Genomic DNA, 18,298 nt, shown 5'->3' with positions numbered 1-18,298 from the left:
GGAGGTGCTGCCGGCTCAAGGTGCGAGAAGGGGTTTGCATTTGACATCTTTTTAACATCACTGTGCTTTAAAAAAAAAAAAAAAAAATCAGAGTCGACGCAAATTGCCTATGAAGCGGCAACCCAAAATAATAACGGGGGTCACACACCGACAGTAACACAACAAGGAAGAAGTCTCAGCGGAGTCGCTGGCCTGTCGTGCGGTCGCAACACTGCCAACAGTCCAAGTGGACATCAACAGCGATGAGTGCATTGTTTTGCCAGGAATATCTAATAAAATGGCAGATGGGGGGGAAAAAAATAGGCCAGCGCGACCTCCCAAGAAGTAAATAAAACAGGAAAATAAATCCAGCAGATGGTGCCACAGGACCAACTTCGCAAAAAGTGAACGCGATTGGCAAAACGAGGTGAAATGCAAAGATTTGAAATCCCCCCCCAAAAAAAGACTTTGCCTTCCTGAGGTTCAAGATCGGGGGATGTCGTTACTATTTGTCAACCCTTTCAGACTCGTTTGTGATTAAGGGTTATGTAATTACATTTGACTTGAGAGTGGCAACATATGACTTGCCAAGTATTGCAAGAAATAAATATGTTTTCGCTTTATTTTGGTTTTGGAAAAAAAATCAAGTGTGCAGACAGAGGATTTAAATCAAATCCTGCTTGGCAGCGTCTCCTCTCAACAAGTCAGTGTTTTAGCAACGAGAGTGAACGCCGAGTTGATTTAAGATGATAACATGCCCACGAGCTCCATCCGGACCACTGCCAAATTGCTTTGCCAACACACACACACACACACACACACGCACACGTGACAAGAGTGATGGCGAGTGACGGTGCAGCAGGTGCACCATCGTGCAAACCCAAAGAGGAGATCTTGCAACTAAATTATTATCAATAAGACTCCAGTCACTCGTATAGAAGCAAACACACGGGAATAATTTTGTTTCTGTCCCCACCCGTCAAATAACAAATAATCCAGAAACAAAATACAGAAGCACAATGAAGAAGAACTTGTGTCAATGATAGTCCAGAGCCCAAAAAAAAAAAAAATGAAGCATGGCTGGAGTAAAAGTGATTGCACCAACTAGCCCGTTTTCTTTTGACGACCAACAATTGAGATGCGATATCAAAATAAAGAAATCTACTTTTCTGGTCTTATTTTGTTGCCGCCTTCCTTATGCCATTTTGAATAGTCGTACTTCTTCCCTCAAGTTGTGTCTCAATACACATGCAACCCAGTAAAGCGACCTTTTGAAACCATATTGGGGGGGGGGGGCGACATGACTCAGCGGAAACATCATCAAGCTAATTGCTACGAAGCATGACGCAGACCCTTTTCAATGTCTCCATGATAAATATCAAGTTTCTCTTTTATGATTGTTCTTCACCTTTTAGCAGAGCAGCTAACAAGCGGCGCGCGAAGCACACCGGATGCCCCGGGGGCCGACGCTTGGTTTCGATACCCACAAAAATCGACATTTCCAAAATCATCTTTGGAATTATCATTCGTCACTTGTAAAGGTTCCCCAAATCGATGGCGGCACAGACGGGCGAGCGAGCGAGAGCGCTTGAAGGCTACTTGAGAACAACGTTGTTTGCTCTGTTCGACATGATACGCTGCGCCTCACCTCTGGCGTTTGAGATGGCGCCCGCCTCTAATTTACACGCGGGCCTCGGGGGAGGCGTGAAGATGTCACCTTGCGCCTGCGGGGCGCGAGCGGCATCGCGCGGGGCTTCAATCATCCCGACGATTTTTGGAGCACGCGCCAGAGCCGACTTTCAACTCTGCTGTTGACACAAACGCACGTTTGATGCGTCGGCTCAAACAAAGAAGGCTGAAAGGCGAGAAGAAGAGAAGATTTGGAAATAAAGTGGAGTAAAGAAAAATAAAAAATAGGGCATCATTTAAATCAGGGGTCCCCAAACTTTTTCCTGTGAGGGCCACATAACTTTTCCTTTCTCTGATGGGGGGGCCGGTGTCAGTTTGTAACAGAAAAAGTGTGACGATCGTAGGGGAGCTTAAAAAATTTATTGTTTTCCAGAAAGCCACACATAACCAAATAACCCTTTCCAGGTTCTTTAGAGAAAAAAAGTCAGGAAACAAATAATAACACTATTAATGAAATAAATAACTAAATAACTCTCTCTGGCTTCTTCATAGAAAAAAAAAGCCATGGAACATTAAGTTTCTGTTGTGCCAGGCACAATCTTAACAGATAAAAGTTCAGCTCAGTTGTCAGAGCAGAATCACTCTGACACATATGAGCAGTCTCTTAACGTTCTTGTGTTCCTTCCTTATAATCCTTTTGTAGGTTCCAGTAGGCTCGTAGACAACGCCGTTTGCAGTTAGGGGTTTTTTTTGGGGCGTTTTTAACACAGTGACGGGTCATTGTGACCCGAGGACAACGGGAGGGTTAGAGGGCCGGGCCAAATGTGCTGACGGGCCGTATCCGGCCCGCGGGCCGTAGTTTGGGGACCCCTGACTTAAATGATGCAAAGTGGAGTGTTAAAAAAAGGAAATGTTGTTTCTGCATGTGACATTTTGGACAGGGGGAAGAGAAAGCAAATGTGTTGAGCCGCCCGGCCTCATTTAGGTGGCTTTTATGCAAGAGGCAAAACAAGCGGCCTTGAGAGCAACGCTGGAGGAGCTCCCGTCCGGGATCATTATCTCGGGAGGAGAAAGGATGGCTTTTGGCGAAAGCGTCGGAGGATTATTAACAAGTAAGGCGGGCCCCAAGGTCTTGACTTGGAGCAGGATACCGTGGCCGCAAAAATTCAATCTGTGCTTGACAGACGAGAAAGACGCACTCGGCGTGTGCTCGATGTCAGAAAAATTCATCAAGAAAGAATAATCACCATCGGTGCCGCGCAAAAGCTCAATTAAATGACACCAGCGCTGTGGCTGTTTTGCTTTTTGTTTGGCAGACAACGACCGCACTTGCTGGAAGCCGGCAAGAAAAACCACAAAAGAAGCAATTTGTGAGACAATAGGAACACTGTTCAACAAATGTTTACTATTTTATTTTAATGAGATGCAAGGAAACGGAGCCCCACGTAAGAGGCCAATTTTGTTCTGCTAACCTCGTCTGTTTAGCAGCCGGATGCTAACTGCTGCCCCTCACCAAAAAAGAAATAAATACAATAAAATCATACTACAGCGTTTTTCAGGTAGATATATTTTAGTGCTGACAAAATTTTTAACTATTATGCAAGTGCCCAATCAAACATCCCTTGAATGAATGTTTTGGAAAGCATTTTTTTTTTAAATCGTATTTTCCCAAATCTTTTTCTAGCGCTGTACTTTCATCTCGTAATTCTGGTAAGCTTCTTTTTATTCCTGCACTTTAACTCTTTGTAAATTATTTTAAACGTTGCAGCACGTTTAACTCATTCACTCCCAAAGACGTTTTTAAACGTCTTTTCAGACTTGGTCCAGAATTGGCTGGTACTGAATGAGTTAATCACGCGAAGCACATTGACTCGCCCTGCGCGCGAAAGGCGCTCTCGGAACACAGCCGCCTTGCCTTCTTGCGGTTACTTTGCCCGTCTGTCATTGTGTCATAACGCTCGATGTCAAAGCTTTCACAAATGTGAAATATGCTTGTGAACCAGGGCAGGTGCTAACGAGTGCTCGAACAGTTGGCTATGACGACTACTTCATGCCAAGAATATGAACTGCAAGTGTCAGAGGTACCTGGGATGAAAGTATCTCAAGCTAAGGAAGAAAAAAAAATAAATAATAATAATAATAATAATAATAATAAAGAATCCTCTGGTATAATTCATGCCCTTGCTTTTTCCTCTGACCTTGATCGTTTTTGTTTTTTTTGTTCCTAGCGATGCATGAATCCTCTTTGTGCGCGCTTCTATTCCAGTGCAGCAACAAATCCTCGTCTTTACCAAGGACAGGTTTCAAGAGATGAAAGGGTCAAATCGTCCCGCTGAAATGTGATCTTTGCGCAGCTTTCATTCATCATGCCGTCCGGTGTTTGTTGCCACTCTGTCCTCCATTTTGCTCATCTCGCCCAGGAGGTGTCACGTTGCGAGGTGGTGGCGGTGGTGGTGGTGGTGGACCCCAAAAAGCAAGCAAGAGGGAGGAGCAGGATGAACTTGACGAATTCTATTAAAACAGAGAAAACTAAATCCAAAGTAGCAAACAAAAATCACAACTGAAGCTGAAACAGAACCGTGACCAAAACAAACCTGACAGCAGCAAACAAACGGCAACAAACAGACATGACGGTAGCCAAGAGCAAACAATGACCCGACACCCAGCGTTCGGGCTGGGAGTCCTTTTCCGGCACTAATTACATAATGACCAACAGGTGTGCAGCTGCAGGGAGAGCCCTACAGTGCCACCTGCTGGTCCCAAACCGAATCATGACAGGAGGGATGAAATACAAAACAAAAAACAACAAAAACTTACCGGCTCTGCAATGCAACGCTGAGCAAATAAAATAGTGAGGCAATTGTGATTGATATTTTCGGTGATTGATGTGGGCATAAGTAGACACGTGCACATGAATTTTGGTGGCATCTTCTATGCGGAGGAAAATCTTCATATGCCCAAAAAATCCAAAATACAGTGGCGGTTGTTTTGACTTTTTCATAAATTGAAGTGGTCATGATTAGTCGTAGTTTCCTAATCTTAAATCATGTTAACCAATTTTTTACACACACTTTAAGCATTTTAGACTGTCCCCAGAACATGAACAAAACCATAATTTACTTTGCGGAAGACATTTTCTAACAGGTAGGATATTTATGAATTGTTTGATGAAGTTGTCTTTCCATAGTTTGAGGAGGGACATAACGGCGAGCTCGCTAGCTAGCGGCATCAACGCTATTTCGCATTCTCCCAATTCCAGGAGAAAAGAGCGCGCCGGTGCGATCGATCCGATGAACGGGATAGTCACGTAATTAGTCAATCCCTATGAATACGTGAACTAACGGCGTGTCTGAATTTTTACCACGTCTATTATCGACTCGATTTACTTGTTGGAATGTAAATCGCAGCGGCCATTCCGAAGGCTTCGTTTTGCCAAATGGCGGTGCCTGTGACGTCACGGTGAAAATGTCTGCTTCCAGTTGAGAGAGAACAGAGCACTAAATGTAAATCCGTCCGTGAATAAATTTGCCAAGACGGGCGACAGCAATCCGATAAAAAAAAAAAAACATTAACAGGCGTTGAATATCAAGACAGAGTTATGGGACCGTGTCCGAAATCACTTCTAATCCTGTTTGTTATTCCATTGATTGACTGCTACAAAAGCTCCGCAGCTGTCACTCAATGAGCGTGTGCGTGCCGCAAGTATCTTATTATGTGAAGGTCAATCAATTTGTTCCGGCAGTAGCGCGCGGAGATGTTAAATGATGAATTGCCCTGAAATCCGCGAAGCCATTAAGTGAAGGAATTAGTATTGACCTTTTTTTTTTTTTTTTGTGTGTGTGTGTGTTTACATCGCTTTGCTTCGCCAGCTGCAGCCTACCGTTGTAAATCTGTCACACAACATCTTTCCGTCCTGGATCATGATGAGCATTATTTTACACAAGTTGATCTCCAACCAACAATACCAATAAAATACATTCCAAACAATCAGGGCACGACTAACGAATGCTGCGCGCAATACGTTATGTTATTCCTTTGAAAACAGAATACGTTGCTTTTTGTTGCATTTTTCAGGTATCGCCATTACTTCACTCTGTGCGAAACCCGAATTTAAAACTTGAGCCATGACTTGACACCACCCCTCGCAGAAACCAAAGACGAAACCATCTGGCAATCCTTTGCATGCCACCATCATTTCAGACCCTAATTTGAAACCGTAATTTGCCCTAACCCTTGCTTGAACCCCCGAGCCTGGCTTGATAATATAAAATACTTATGAGGAAAGGAAAGTGTCTATTTGAGCACAGCAGCCACTGACAGTCTTTTTAGATGAATTAATGATAGCAGCCCAGAGGTGACAAAAAAAAAAACAAAACGACCATTATGTCTCCTGTGTTGCAATGTGGCTCTGACATTTTGGATATATTTTCTGCCTTGAACCTTTCGGGTTACTTGATCCAAGCTGGATTTCCTCTGGGATAAATCAACAGTACTGTATGTCCGTACATATTTCTTCCATCCGTCCATTTTCCGAACCGCTTGATCCTCACTAGGGTCGCGGTGGGTGCCGGAGCCCATCCCAGCCGTCTTCGGGCAGTAGGCGGGGGACACCCTGAACCGGTTGCCAGCCAATCGCAGGGGACACAGAGACGAACAACCATGCACGCCCACACTCACACCTAGGGACAATTTAGAGCGTCCAATCAGCCTGCCATGCATGTTTTTGGAACGTGGGAGGAAACCGGAGCACCCGGAGAAAACCCACGCAGGCCCGGGGAGAACATGCAAACTCCACACAGGGAGGCCGGAGCCGGAATCGAACCCGGTACCTCTGCACTGTGAAGCCGACGTGCTAACCACTGGACTACCGGGCCGCCCTACATATTTCTTTTCATCTCGAAAGCATGTAGGCAAGAGAACGAGGTGTAACGTAATAACAGCACTCAATCTTCTCGCACCTCATGCTTTATTTCAGTAGTAATCAAAAAGAAGTAATTGGGCCTCGTTAAAATCCACCTCTTAAGGCCTCCCCGCTGCAATTTGCTTTACACATTTGCGCGAGGTCTCCTTTATTCCGGCTGAGTGGGCACTAATGAACCCGGAAAGTAATGACTTCCTTTTATTATTATGCCCGGAGAGTACTTGGATCTTTTTTCCCCCTCTATCGCAGCACATGACGAGCAGATGTTTGCGACCTGGAGTTGTGCGATAGCGCCCGTGAGATTTCGAGTTTTAATTCCCAACTGTGTCATTGCGTCTCACAAACAACAACGACGACATGCAAGTGTGCATTTGGAAGAAGGAGGGAATCATTCTTCACATTTTAAAAAGATCTGATTTAAAAAGGGTGTGAAAACAGGACAGTTGTTGGCCGGGGGCAGGTGGCATCTGTAAAATCAAATTTGCAGCGCATTAAGCACCTTAATTCGACTTGAGTGTGTTACCGTTGACACACAAACAGCCTGCGGATCTGAGGTGAAATCGGTAAAAATGATGCCGACATTACTGTGAATGCATTTTAGTCCGACTGACTAAAATGGGCAAATTTTGCCCGACGACCACGCACGCATAAATCAAAGCCCCACGTATGCATTCAAATAGTGCGCGTCAAGTCAAACAGGATTCAAACGCCCATTGTTAAAAATGTACATTTTTATTTAAAAATAGATTTTACAGCTCCAGTGGCATCTTGTGACTTCACAGAGAGAACATCATCCGGAAGATTTCATCACACATTATGTATATATATATATATATAGGTATATGTCTCTATATATCTATATATACAGGTATATATATGAATATTGACAAGTCATGCAAGCTCATTCCACGCAAACCGACTGCGTCGTCGCTTTGCTTGAACGACACGTGGCTGCTCACATCCACGTTCATCCAATGATCAGGTTTGGATTTCACAGCTCCGTCTTGGTGCTTTTATTGTCAGCCGAGCTTTTACGGTGGCCGTCCCTCAGCCATTTGTTAAAAACGACCACGGGGTCGATGTTCCAGTGTTTGTGGAAAGAAATGGGCACCTGGTGAGCGAGCAAGTCTGCCGAGTAGTCCTCCGGGCGAGCCTGGAAGGGAACCGCCACGCTGGGTTATCATCGTAAACTCCATTGTGATGCGACAGAAAAATAATATATCGATTTTTTTTTTAAGATTGCTAATTGCGGTAATCTGCTGGAGGAATGCTAAAAAATTTTTTAAAAAAAGACTCGGTTTCAGTAAGCACTCCCTGTGAAAGATAAATGCAACAATTAAAAAAAAAAAAACAAAGTGCTTTGACTACGATGACATCAAAAAGTGCTGTTATTTTTTTCGAAAAGCATTTTCAAAGCCATCTTTCCCCAAATGCACAACATTCCATGTGCAACACAAAAGCAAACTTTTGCTTTTGTGTTGCATTATTTAATTCAGTGGTGCCGCTGAAGGGGACCGAGGGTTAAATTATTCTTTTGAAAGAATTGTCATAAGAAAGAATAGTTGACACTTTTCACAAATTAAAAAGGAAAGTAGAGTTACAAGAATGGATTGGATGGTCACTGCCGGAAAAAAAAAATGTTGAAAGGCAAATAATTATACTGAGATACAATTGATGTGAATATAACATGCAAATAAGAAAATTAACTCATTCAGTACCAGCCAATTCTGGACCAAGTCTGAAAAGACGTTTAAAAACGTCTTTGGGAGTGAATGAGTTAATACATTTTATGGAACGACGTTAAATTAAATGGCAAAAAAAGTTGTTGAAATAAATGAGTAAATGATACAGCATCCTTTGGATCATTAAAAAAATAATAAATGTCAATATAAATAAGAATGAAAAATGTTTTGGATAACTGAATACAGTCATACTCAAAAAAAAAAAAAAAAGATATATGCCCCCCCCCTTTTTGTTTTTTTTTTTTTTTTTGCTTTTGTCATTACGGCTACTGTACCTAGTCCACTAAAAAACAAACCAAAAAAAAAAAAAACATTCTGTAGTGATTATTAAGGTTGAGGGAATAAGCAGAATGACTCGGCTCATTCCCAAATCACGATATGAAGATTCTGAGCGGTCATAGTCATGCACGACATGAAAGGTGGCCGGTCACCTGATGGAAAAGTGGACTGTGGGTGGCGGGGATGCCCAGAGCGTTGAGGCACATTCCCAGCACCATGTCGTCCGGAGCGTCGTCACTGTAACACTTGCAGCCGCTTTGCGAGAGTCGCGCCACCGCCTCCCGACTGAACACCATGCTGCAGACACACAAGTACTTCAATACTTCCAAAATAGAAGCTTATCATATATTTTGGGTTCCGGTACTCGTGCGCATCTGGGTTAAAAAAAATAAATATCAAATAGGTTATGTGTGCATGCTTGGAGCTCTTTATTAGTCGCGCCAGGAAAATATCTGCAGTATTTGTATGAAGAGAGAATCAAAAAAGGACGCAAGCGCTACAATAGACTGTGGCATGGTTTTATTCAGCCTCTCGGAATCTGAATTTCCATATTTTGTCATCTACAATACCATTTTTTTTTTTTTGCTGATTATTTGGACGTAGCTGTAGCATGGGGGGGGGGGGGGGGTTCCAGCCACCTACTGTATTTCTATTTGAATTTTCAGGAATTGCAGAAATAAACCTGAATGCAAAAGCTCGACATTGGAAAGAAGGTCTAAAATGAGCACAAAAAAAAATAAATTACGATTAGCGGGGTGGATTTTTTTGTGTATCAATAAAATACACATTCTGGCCACGGAAGCAGGTTTTGCGAATAAACGATGACAGGACCGGTTATTATGTTAATCTTGCATATTGTAGTCACAAAAACGATCAAACGTTTTGAGTTTTTTTGAGGGGCGAGGGGTAAATAATTTCATGATTGACTAAAAGAAGCAAACATTACCGCGGGAACGCGCCCACGTTCACGTACAGGCGGAGAACGACGCCACCTTTTCTTTGGAATCTCCTTTTTATGACGGCTCGCAACCCGGTGGATGGCGACAATATTGCGACCAGAGTTCTTCCAATCCACGAGCGCTCCTTCGGCAAGCTTTCCGCGATCACTTTTGTTGACAGTCGGCCGAGCGTCTCGTGGCAGAAAGACGCTCTCACATGACTTCATGTCATGGCGCCGTCAGTCTCGCCTCTTCTCAGTACAGTATTTGCAAAATAGCGCTGCCGGGAACGAGCAGAAGTAGCATTTTCCGTTTTTCCTACGGGGACAAATCGTCCCGCCGTAACTCGGATGTCAAAATCCTCTTGAGCGGCGTGCAGCTGCTTATGCTCAATGTTTACGATTAGCGGCAGAACGCGAGTGCGCTCGCTCACATTTTAATCTGCACCGAAAGCCAAAAAAGCTTAGGCCACAAAACGACAATTCCCGCTGGCTGTGCTGCGTTTTTTTTTTTTTTGAAGCGAGCACAAGAGGTTTATGTTGAAATGACAGATAAGGGGATTTGCTTGATACATCCGGCGGGCGTCTGGCGGTTCAAGCTCACCCGCCGCCTCCCGTGACGTAGCTGTAGCCTCCCTGGCTGAGGCCGTAGCCGTAGCGCTCGCCCAGATACACGGCTTCCGACGGTCGGTAGCAGCTGAGCAACGATCGCAGTCTGGGGAGGCTGAGGCACACACACACACACGCGCGCACACACACAATCCACGTGAAGAAGCAACTTGACGGACATCAAGTGAAGTCAGAGGGACTTTTAAGAGCTTCCTCCCCGCCCCCCCTCTCTCGCGATGTTCCGCATCAAGTTGAACATCTGCCACAGTGATTACGACGGCGGAGTTCGGTGGGCCGTCATTGCGCAAACCTGATCAGCGTGTCGTCGTCTACGACGAGGAGCCACTCTGCGTCGGGGACGTCGCCGCTGACGAATCTCTTGAGGATGGCGAAGGTTTTGCCGCAGTGGCCTGCAAACGCAAGACGGCGTTTTGCGGATGATTTGATTTTGAAAGGACGGCGCTGGAGCGGTTTAGCTTTCGACACAAGAATGACTACCCGCGAAGGGAATCGAGACTTCTATCATTCTGTTCACGTGGTCGCTCGCTCACTTGTCACCTCATGAGGGACGCTCAGAGAATACTCGAAATATACATCCGGGCCTCCAAATGATACTGCGACATAACAGCGGATGGACGATGAATAAACAGAGTCATGATCGACAAATACGTAGTTTCGGACCAAGTGAGGCCCAGTTCGGTGGGTGAGGACCCATTTAAAAAACAAGAACCAGTTGAAGACCAAGGAAGGACTAAATGACAACAGTGTCGGGCCAAGTGAGAACCGGTCTAGCACACGAGAACCAGTTTTGGAATAAGGACCAAATAAGAACCGTTTCATACCAAGTGATAGGTAAAACCAGAACCAGTATGAGACCACAGATGAACCAGTTTAAATCCATTTCAGGACTAAGTGAGAGCTCGTTTAGGAAAATGCAAGGACCAATGGGAATCCGGTTAGAACTAATTAGGACTGTCACAGAACCAGTTTAAAGAGACATTTTGAACCAAGTGAGGACTACTTCAAGTATTTCTGGACTGGACTATGTCTGACCTTCGAGTTTTCACCGCAACCGATTGTTGGAATGGACTGGCTGGTTACGATCAAACCGGACCCGGTTCAAGGTTGACAGATGCTGCCTACGTGGGAGGAAAATGTTTTTGTTGAACACGGGGGCCGGCGGCAGAGCCGCTCTGACACACAAAGAGCAGAATTGGGAAGTACGAGCACGGCAACATAGTCATCATCCGGGCACAGACGGAAAACCCCCAGGGGGCCGACAACACACGGAATACAAGAGAGGAGGCCTTGCTGGATTATTTATGCGCCGGCAAAAGGTGGTGTTTGTGTGTGTGTGAGTGTGTTTGTTACCCGGTATCTGATACGGCAACAACTAGTTTCAGACCGAGTAAGGACTAAGGGATAACCTACGCAGGGGTCAAATGAAGTGAGAACTCGTTTGGAAAGGGCGAAGGACCAAATGAGAACGCATTCGGCAGCAGGTGACGACCAGGTTAAGACCGAGTAAGGACAACCGGTTGAGACACAACTGAAGATGAATTCCGGACTCGATGAGAACCGGTTCAGGGACAGAAAAAGGCTGTGCAGGCGCGGCATGCCGACGAATGAGAAATAAATACGGAGATGAATAAAAAGCGGCAGCCGAGCGGCGAGGCCTTGATGGCTGGCGACTGCCGGGCGTCGTTAGCATAATGCTGCGGGTTGTCGTGGGGAAAAGCGACAGACGGGAGGAAACGACGCGCGCCCGTCTGCTTGAAACTCACTCCTGAGCTATTTCTTTTTTTTGGGTCGCTCCCAAGGAGGAGTCGTCTCTTATTTGGTAATCATCGTTCATAAACATCAATTCGTGTGAAATTACGTTTCTTAAACCACAGATGAAAGCGGTGGCGCGCATAACAAATGCAAAAAGCAGTTGAGTTTAGCACAGCCGGCATCGTGTTGGCTTATATATGAGGGCTGCCGCAACAAATCAATAAAATAGATTTAAAAACAAGTTTTGGCAACAAATGTCATCCGCGATTCGTGTTGCACGATTTTCGGCTCGGTTTCAATGTGATGTCATTGTGTGCTTTCGCCGAGTGTGTCGTTCCTGCTGTACATGCTTTGGCCTCTTAGGGGCAGTGCGGTGCACACGGGCTGATCATAGTCGAGAAGAAGGAAATGGGCCAATATTAGCATACAGTGGACGCCCCCCCCCCCCCCGCCGCCATCTCCCCCCACTCGTAGTGACTGAGATGCCCAGTGAATAGCGAAAATAAGATAAGATATCCTTTATTTGTCCCACACTGGGGAAATTTACAGCCTCCAGCAGCAAGAATGTGGGTAGAAAGAAGAAAAAAACAAACACCGTTCAATTGAGTGCAATAGAAATACAAAAGGGATAAATCGCAGTGCTATTTACAATTGTTTTTCACATCATTTAATTATTATTATTATTATTGTTATTTTTATTCAGCAGCCTGACAGCAGTCGATGATATAAATGTATATAAATACACATATAAAGTAAGTATGTATAAAAAAAAAAATTATAATAAATGCTTTAACCCCCCCTGCAAATTCTGAAATGAGTAGGAATAATAAACCACCAGTAAAACCACGGAATCTGGATTTGCTGAGAATGAAGTTTAGAGTAGTCACCAAAAGTCAAAAAGAGAGCGCCTGCACGCTCGAGTGGGTCTGCTCTGCGGTTTGCAGACCGTCGCGGTCCGACGAGCAGCACGGCAAATGGACTGCGACGCCTCGTTAGGGCGTCGCGGATGGAAAGCGACGCATTGCGCCGCTCTCGTCCCTCCCTTGAAAGCGGCCGCATCATCCCATTAAGGTGCAACACCAAAAGGTCTTGGGCGGCCTTTTCGTCGCCGCTAGCGATCTGCTGTCTGGAATAATTTGCCCCAGAGTGGTCGGTAGCCTCAGGCAAAGCGCGAGACAGAGAGCGAGAAAGAGAAAGCGCCAGGAATGCTGTGAGACTCGGCGCGCATCCTATCACGGCGACTTGACACAAGTGACTCAGCAAAAATGGGACCTTTCGGATAAGTCTGGCCGGGGCGGAACACAGAAAGTGGCGCCGGGCGCCTCGGGAGGCAGAGCTGTCACCTTGAGCAACCGCAAAAAAAAATAAAAAAATAAAAAAAAAAAAACACTGCAAGGATGCAGAAAATTGCACCTGTGAAATATCCCCCCCCCCCAGTTGTGATGCTCAATTGCCAACATCCGTCCAGTAAGGTAGGTAGGCGTTAAGGTAGGAACGCCAGAGAAAAGATGGACGGAGCAATACAACGGCGTAAGTAACTGCGACTGTTCACTGTCACACGTGGCCCGGCGGCCGTCCGCCGCCCATCGTCTGTTTTGAGACGTCCACGGCGAGCCGTAGAATTGAACAAATGTCGCGGCCTGTGCCGGTTGCCCGCCCCGCAAAAGGTGCCGTCTCCACCGGGTGCCGAGTTAGGATGGAAATTGGCCGTCGTCTCCCACTAATTACACATCATCCTGGGAATCGCCATTGTTTGCGTCCGAAGGTAACCGAGGGAAGCTTTTCCGTTTCATCGGGCGACGGCCGGCGCTCACCTCTCTCCGTGTTGGCGACTCCCAGATCCACGGTGGGTATGGAAGCGTCGGCGTGGTCGCTGTAGTACTCCAGATGGACGGCGTCGCTCTCCCAAGTCTTCTTGATGACGGGAACTGCATTGCGTTTGGCGAGAAAGTCGCAATATGAAGCCACCACTCAAACAGTGCGACGTTTGGAGCAGCGCGCAGGCAAAATTGATTTGACATTTACAGCCGAGCCCGTCTGCAGCTGGAAATGAAACCTTTTACCGCGCTGGCAATCAAAGCTCGGCATTAGATTGGTAAAGGCGGAACGTTGCGGCGGCAAAAAAACCATCGCGATGCGGGAGGGCACGACAAAAGACGCTCACCCCTTTCACCGTGAAACTTCTTGCAGGTTTTCACGGCGACAAAGATGTTGTCCTGACTGACCGGCTCCCCCTTTTTGGGAAAACAAAAAGGAAGTCGTCAAGAGGCACAAGAGGAGAAGTTTAGCCGCGGGTTGTTTCTTGACTTCAAACTCTAGCTACATGTCGATGCTGCATTTTCCCGAGATGAAAACGAGCTACTGGTGGTGCACTTTCCTCAACAGAACGTTCAATACAGAAATCAAACCAATGATGTTGCGCTTTCCAAAAAAAGAAAACAAACTACTGATGTTACACCGTCTTAAAAGGGAAACAATTGATGTATATTCCTAAAATGTAAAGAAACGATTGAGAGATTTAAAAAAAAACAAACATCATAATAATTTACTCACGCAGGGCGGAGGCTCGAGGTGGAGCGCGGTGGCGCACGGCTCGGCCCTCGGGGAACCTTCGGGCTCCGTGCACAGCTCGGGCACGGCGGTCAGATGGGGACCCTTGCCGTTGTCCCAAATGTACAAGGCCACCTGCCGGAGCGCACGCGACAAGCGCCGGACTGACTGGAGCGGTTTGTGCAATAAAGCAGTTGCCAGTCAATATTCTTTTCAGAACGCACCTCGTGTTTCAGGTCAATGGTGAAGTCCGATTTCAGCGGCTCCTCTCGGACTTTGTTGGCGAGTCTTAAAAAAATAATAATAATAAATGACAACCTTACAGCGGATCTTCAAACCAAACTCTGGATGAGCTCACTGACCGGACCACCAAGGGGATGCTTAAGGCCCACGCGGCAGAGAAGTCGGGGTATTGAAAGACAGAAGGGTTCTCGGCAAAGGCGTAGTGATGGATGATGGTGGACTCGTCGTCGTGGAGCGGCTTCCCCAGGAACCATTCCTGGTGAAAAGTGAAAAATCAATCCTCAAAATACTGCTCAAGGCCAAAAGGGACCCATTTAACTCATTCACTACCAGCCAATTCTGGACCAAGTCTGAAAAGACGTATAAAAACGTCTTTGGGAGTGAATGAGTTAACTGCAGTAAAAAAAAAAAAAAAAAGGAAAATAAAAATAGCCACACTGTTCTCTTTTCACTCTGAAATTGCGCGTGAATGCGAATTTTGAAACATGTTCGTCTGTGTACATCGTAAAAGTTTGCGTCCATCAATGCCGGCATCGGACGACACAAACGTAGCCCCATTTTGAGCCGCCAGGCGCGTTGCAGACAAAAGTCGTCTCTCGTCGCTAACTTTTGAGTCGTCTTGGCACGTTGTGTGGCCCGTGTCGCGTGACGTACTCAACGATCGGCCGTGAGGTGTCCCGAAACGCTTCACGACAACGAAAAAAATCGTAGTTGGTCTCGCCGCACGACGCGACGTGCCCAACGTCGTCCTTCGATCGGTTCTTCGGCACCAGCGCCCTTCCGCTTGTGACGGAAGAGGCTGGACGTGGCGCAGACAACGGTGTTGTAAAGTATTTCGAAAGGGGAAATACTGGAAAGTATACCTAGCATTGCGACTGACGCTACGTTTGCTAACTGCAAAGCTAGCAACGAGTTAGCCAACGGACCGAATCTTGACGGAAGCACGCGACGGGTCGGTGACGGACTTGTCATGGACTCGAGTCCAAGACACGGAACGATATTTATCTGGTAGTCTGACGGACGACAATAGAGTGGTGTCGTTTGAGAAGACCGTAACGGGGGTAAACGTCGCCTTCACAGGCAAAACCCAAATGAAATCAAACTCAGCGCGACTTTGCAGAGGATCAACACTCGACCCACATTGGTGGCAAAACCTGGAAGTAAAAAAAGAAAAAAAAAACATCACCAGGCAGGCGGCTTTTTAATTAGCACAGCGGCGGCGAAGTGACTGACACGTCTGTCGACTGTCACGGCGAGGCGAGCAGATGGCGGAGTTCTTAATTGAGAAGACACTTTGTACCTTACGATGCTTGCTTCTTTTTTTTTTTTTTTTTTGCAGAAGGAGGCAGAAGGAAAAAGACAGAAGAGACGGCTTACTTTCTTCTCATCAAACTTTGCGAGCGCTTCGACGAGCCTCGCCGTCTTGACGCCGGTCTCCTCTTCCAGGAACACGATCCACGAGGAATTCTTCCCGAAGGTGCGAGACAAACTGAGGACGCAGAGAAATACATTGTTAGAAGCAAGTTCGTCTTTTTTGATGCGCTTCGGATTCCCTTCGGGCGCTTAGAGCAAGAATATATAGCGTTCATAAGCAAAACTCACTCATTCACTCATTCATTCAACTCACTAAGGCAGCAGAGGAAGGATGCTCCAGTCCCCCTCGTTGTCGGATAAAGTGTGAAGGAGCAAAACCATCGGAGGGTTCTGGAAGACAACAAGACACCACATGTCGACGGTCTGATCGGCATCCCAAGACCAAGACCCCAAATCACCTTTTGTCATTTCTCTAAATGTCATTCATGTGCAAAATGTACTTTCCATCTTATTTAATGTACCCATTATAATACCCAAAGAGGAAATTCAACTTGCCTTCTACTCTGCTGGATGTATTTTCTTCATTTCGTAGCTCATTTTGGGAGAAAAAAAAAAAAATCCAAACTAAATATGAAATTGTAACAACTGCTACTGTGTCGTAGCGGAGGGCTTTCTCTGCTTCTCCGAATTCGACGACGACACGCTACACTGAAGGCGCGCGACTCTAAATCCGGCTGGCTCGATACATAAATACAATTTCCTTGAATTCTAACTTACACCTACACTGTGAAATCCCCTAAAAACATTTTTTTCGCGATATGGCGGCGACAGCTAACATGCCGAAAATAACCGTGGGGAACCGTGCGGCTCATTAGGACCAACGCATGCCAGCTGCCATTATTTCTCATCAAGGCAACGTCGACGCTACCCGCAGACACGTCGGACAGCGGGATGAGGATGCGCGTGAAAGCACAACAAATGTCTGCGTATCCAAAATACATCAAAGCAAGAGCCTGGGCTCATGCTGCAGATTTAAAAAAAATAAAAAAAAGATGCAGCAACATTTGTGGAAGTGGATCGCTTTCTTTAACGCGTCTATTTGTGCTTTTCATGCAATGTGGAAAACAAGTTTTGGGACAGAGCAACGAGCCTCATCGCGAGTGAGTTCAACATCGCTGTGAAATCGGAGGAAGCTTCAAAATTTGTGTGCAAAATTTGTGTGCACTTTGGTGCGCAGTGTGTGGGATGACACGCAACGTCCACTGTGCTTGACAATAAAAAGAAAAAAGAGGAATAAATGACTTCATTTTTACCAACAGAACAAGTCATTCTTACATGTCAAGCTTTCTTGACCCACGCATGGATTCCCATCTCCCACAAATAGAGTGGATTAACCGTCAACAGATAACTTCAAAAAGTGCACCCAAGTCTGAAAATGTCAACGTGGCGTTGAATCTTACCTTTGAGCGAGCACGCGCCTGCTGAATCAAATCCTCTCGCCGTTTCTCCGCTCGCCCGGCGTGGAAGGAGTTGCTCTGACTCCGGATGATAAACACGACCTCTCGAACATCTGCCCGATACAAAAGGCCCGCAGGGTGAGGGAATAAAAACAGCATCGATCGATGACCTTCATCCCCGTGGCGGGGAGGGAGGGTGAAGGGGGGGGGGAAAAAAAAAAAAAAAAAAAAGCAACCGCGATGATTTGCGCTAATCTCCGTCGGCCGTCGGGCAATAACAAGCAAGGCATTAAGAGCTTAATTAGGTGGGAGAAGCCAGAAATGTCACGGCCCGCACGGTGTCACTGAATGAAAAATGTGCACCGCTTCTGCAAAGTACCAGAACAACCAAAGAAGAGCTTTCGAAATGAGACTGAGCAACACCGCTGCTTGCATTCTGTGACACTCCTGTCGGTGGAACGTCAAGGCCCTGCGTGACATATTAAGTGCATCACAATCAGGTTTCATGGGGCGTATTATGGTTCTGTGAAATTCATTCAAGCTCATATCCGCAAAGAATCACTTCAAGGTACGTTTGGCATAACGACCGTGCCCTTATGTGGTCAAAAAATGGATTGTAAATTTCCCCAATGCGGGACAGGTTGTGTTACAACATAACGAACCCATTTTGACCAAGTCAGGACAGCACACATATTCATTTTCAAATGTCCAAGTACAAAGTCATCACAAAATACTGAAAAATACAGATAAGTCGGCAAAAAGAAATAAAATCTACCCGAGTGCAGTCACGGTCTCGGTACTTTGTTACTTCTCACCACTGCTTTTTCTTAGACCTGAAAACGCCGCTGCTGTGAAAATAATCTGT

General features: G+C 45.9%; 1 protein-coding gene across 7 annotated transcripts in view; it reads right to left on the bottom strand.

Moving 5' to 3' along the window:
* Positions 1–7,242: 7,242 nt before the first annotated feature.
* The window catches only part of b3glcta (beta 3-glucosyltransferase a), a 29,210-nt gene continuing 18,154 nt past the window's right edge, over positions 7,243–18,298 (bottom strand). For 5 of the 7 annotated variants that reach the window (XM_086125125.1, XM_086125120.1, XM_086125121.1 and 2 more), the window contains 12 exons: positions 17,437–17,546; positions 16,290–16,366; positions 16,040–16,151; positions 14,782–14,918; positions 14,644–14,707; positions 14,423–14,554; positions 14,034–14,103; positions 13,684–13,797; positions 10,407–10,506; positions 10,092–10,211; positions 8,703–8,847; positions 7,243–7,682 (listed from right to left, as the gene is read on the bottom strand). In XM_086125125.1, coding sequence (XP_085981251.1) covers positions 7,521–7,682; positions 8,703–8,847; positions 10,092–10,211; positions 10,407–10,506; positions 13,684–13,797; positions 14,034–14,103; positions 14,423–14,554; positions 14,644–14,707; positions 14,782–14,918; positions 16,040–16,151; positions 16,290–16,366; positions 17,437–17,546 — 1,343 coding nt within the window. In that variant the 3' untranslated portion in view covers positions 7,243–7,520. Of the gene's footprint in view, positions 7,683–8,702; positions 8,848–10,091; positions 10,212–10,406; positions 10,507–13,683; positions 13,798–14,033; positions 14,104–14,422; positions 14,555–14,643; positions 14,708–14,781; positions 14,919–16,039; positions 16,152–16,289; positions 16,367–16,531; positions 16,569–17,436; positions 17,547–18,298 lie in introns of all 7 variants that reach the window. The other 2 variants (XM_086125124.1, XM_086125123.1) reach the window with 1 other exon arrangement.

This window comes from Hippocampus guttulatus, chromosome 12 (genome assembly GCF_054856545.1).
Source record: "Hippocampus guttulatus isolate MCC_2025c chromosome 12, RoL_Hgut_1.0, whole genome shotgun sequence".
Lineage (NCBI taxonomy): Eukaryota > Metazoa > Chordata > Actinopteri > Syngnathiformes > Syngnathidae > Hippocampus > Hippocampus guttulatus.
The sequence above is the reverse complement of the archived record's forward strand: the minus strand, read 5'-3'. Positions and strand labels throughout refer to the sequence as shown.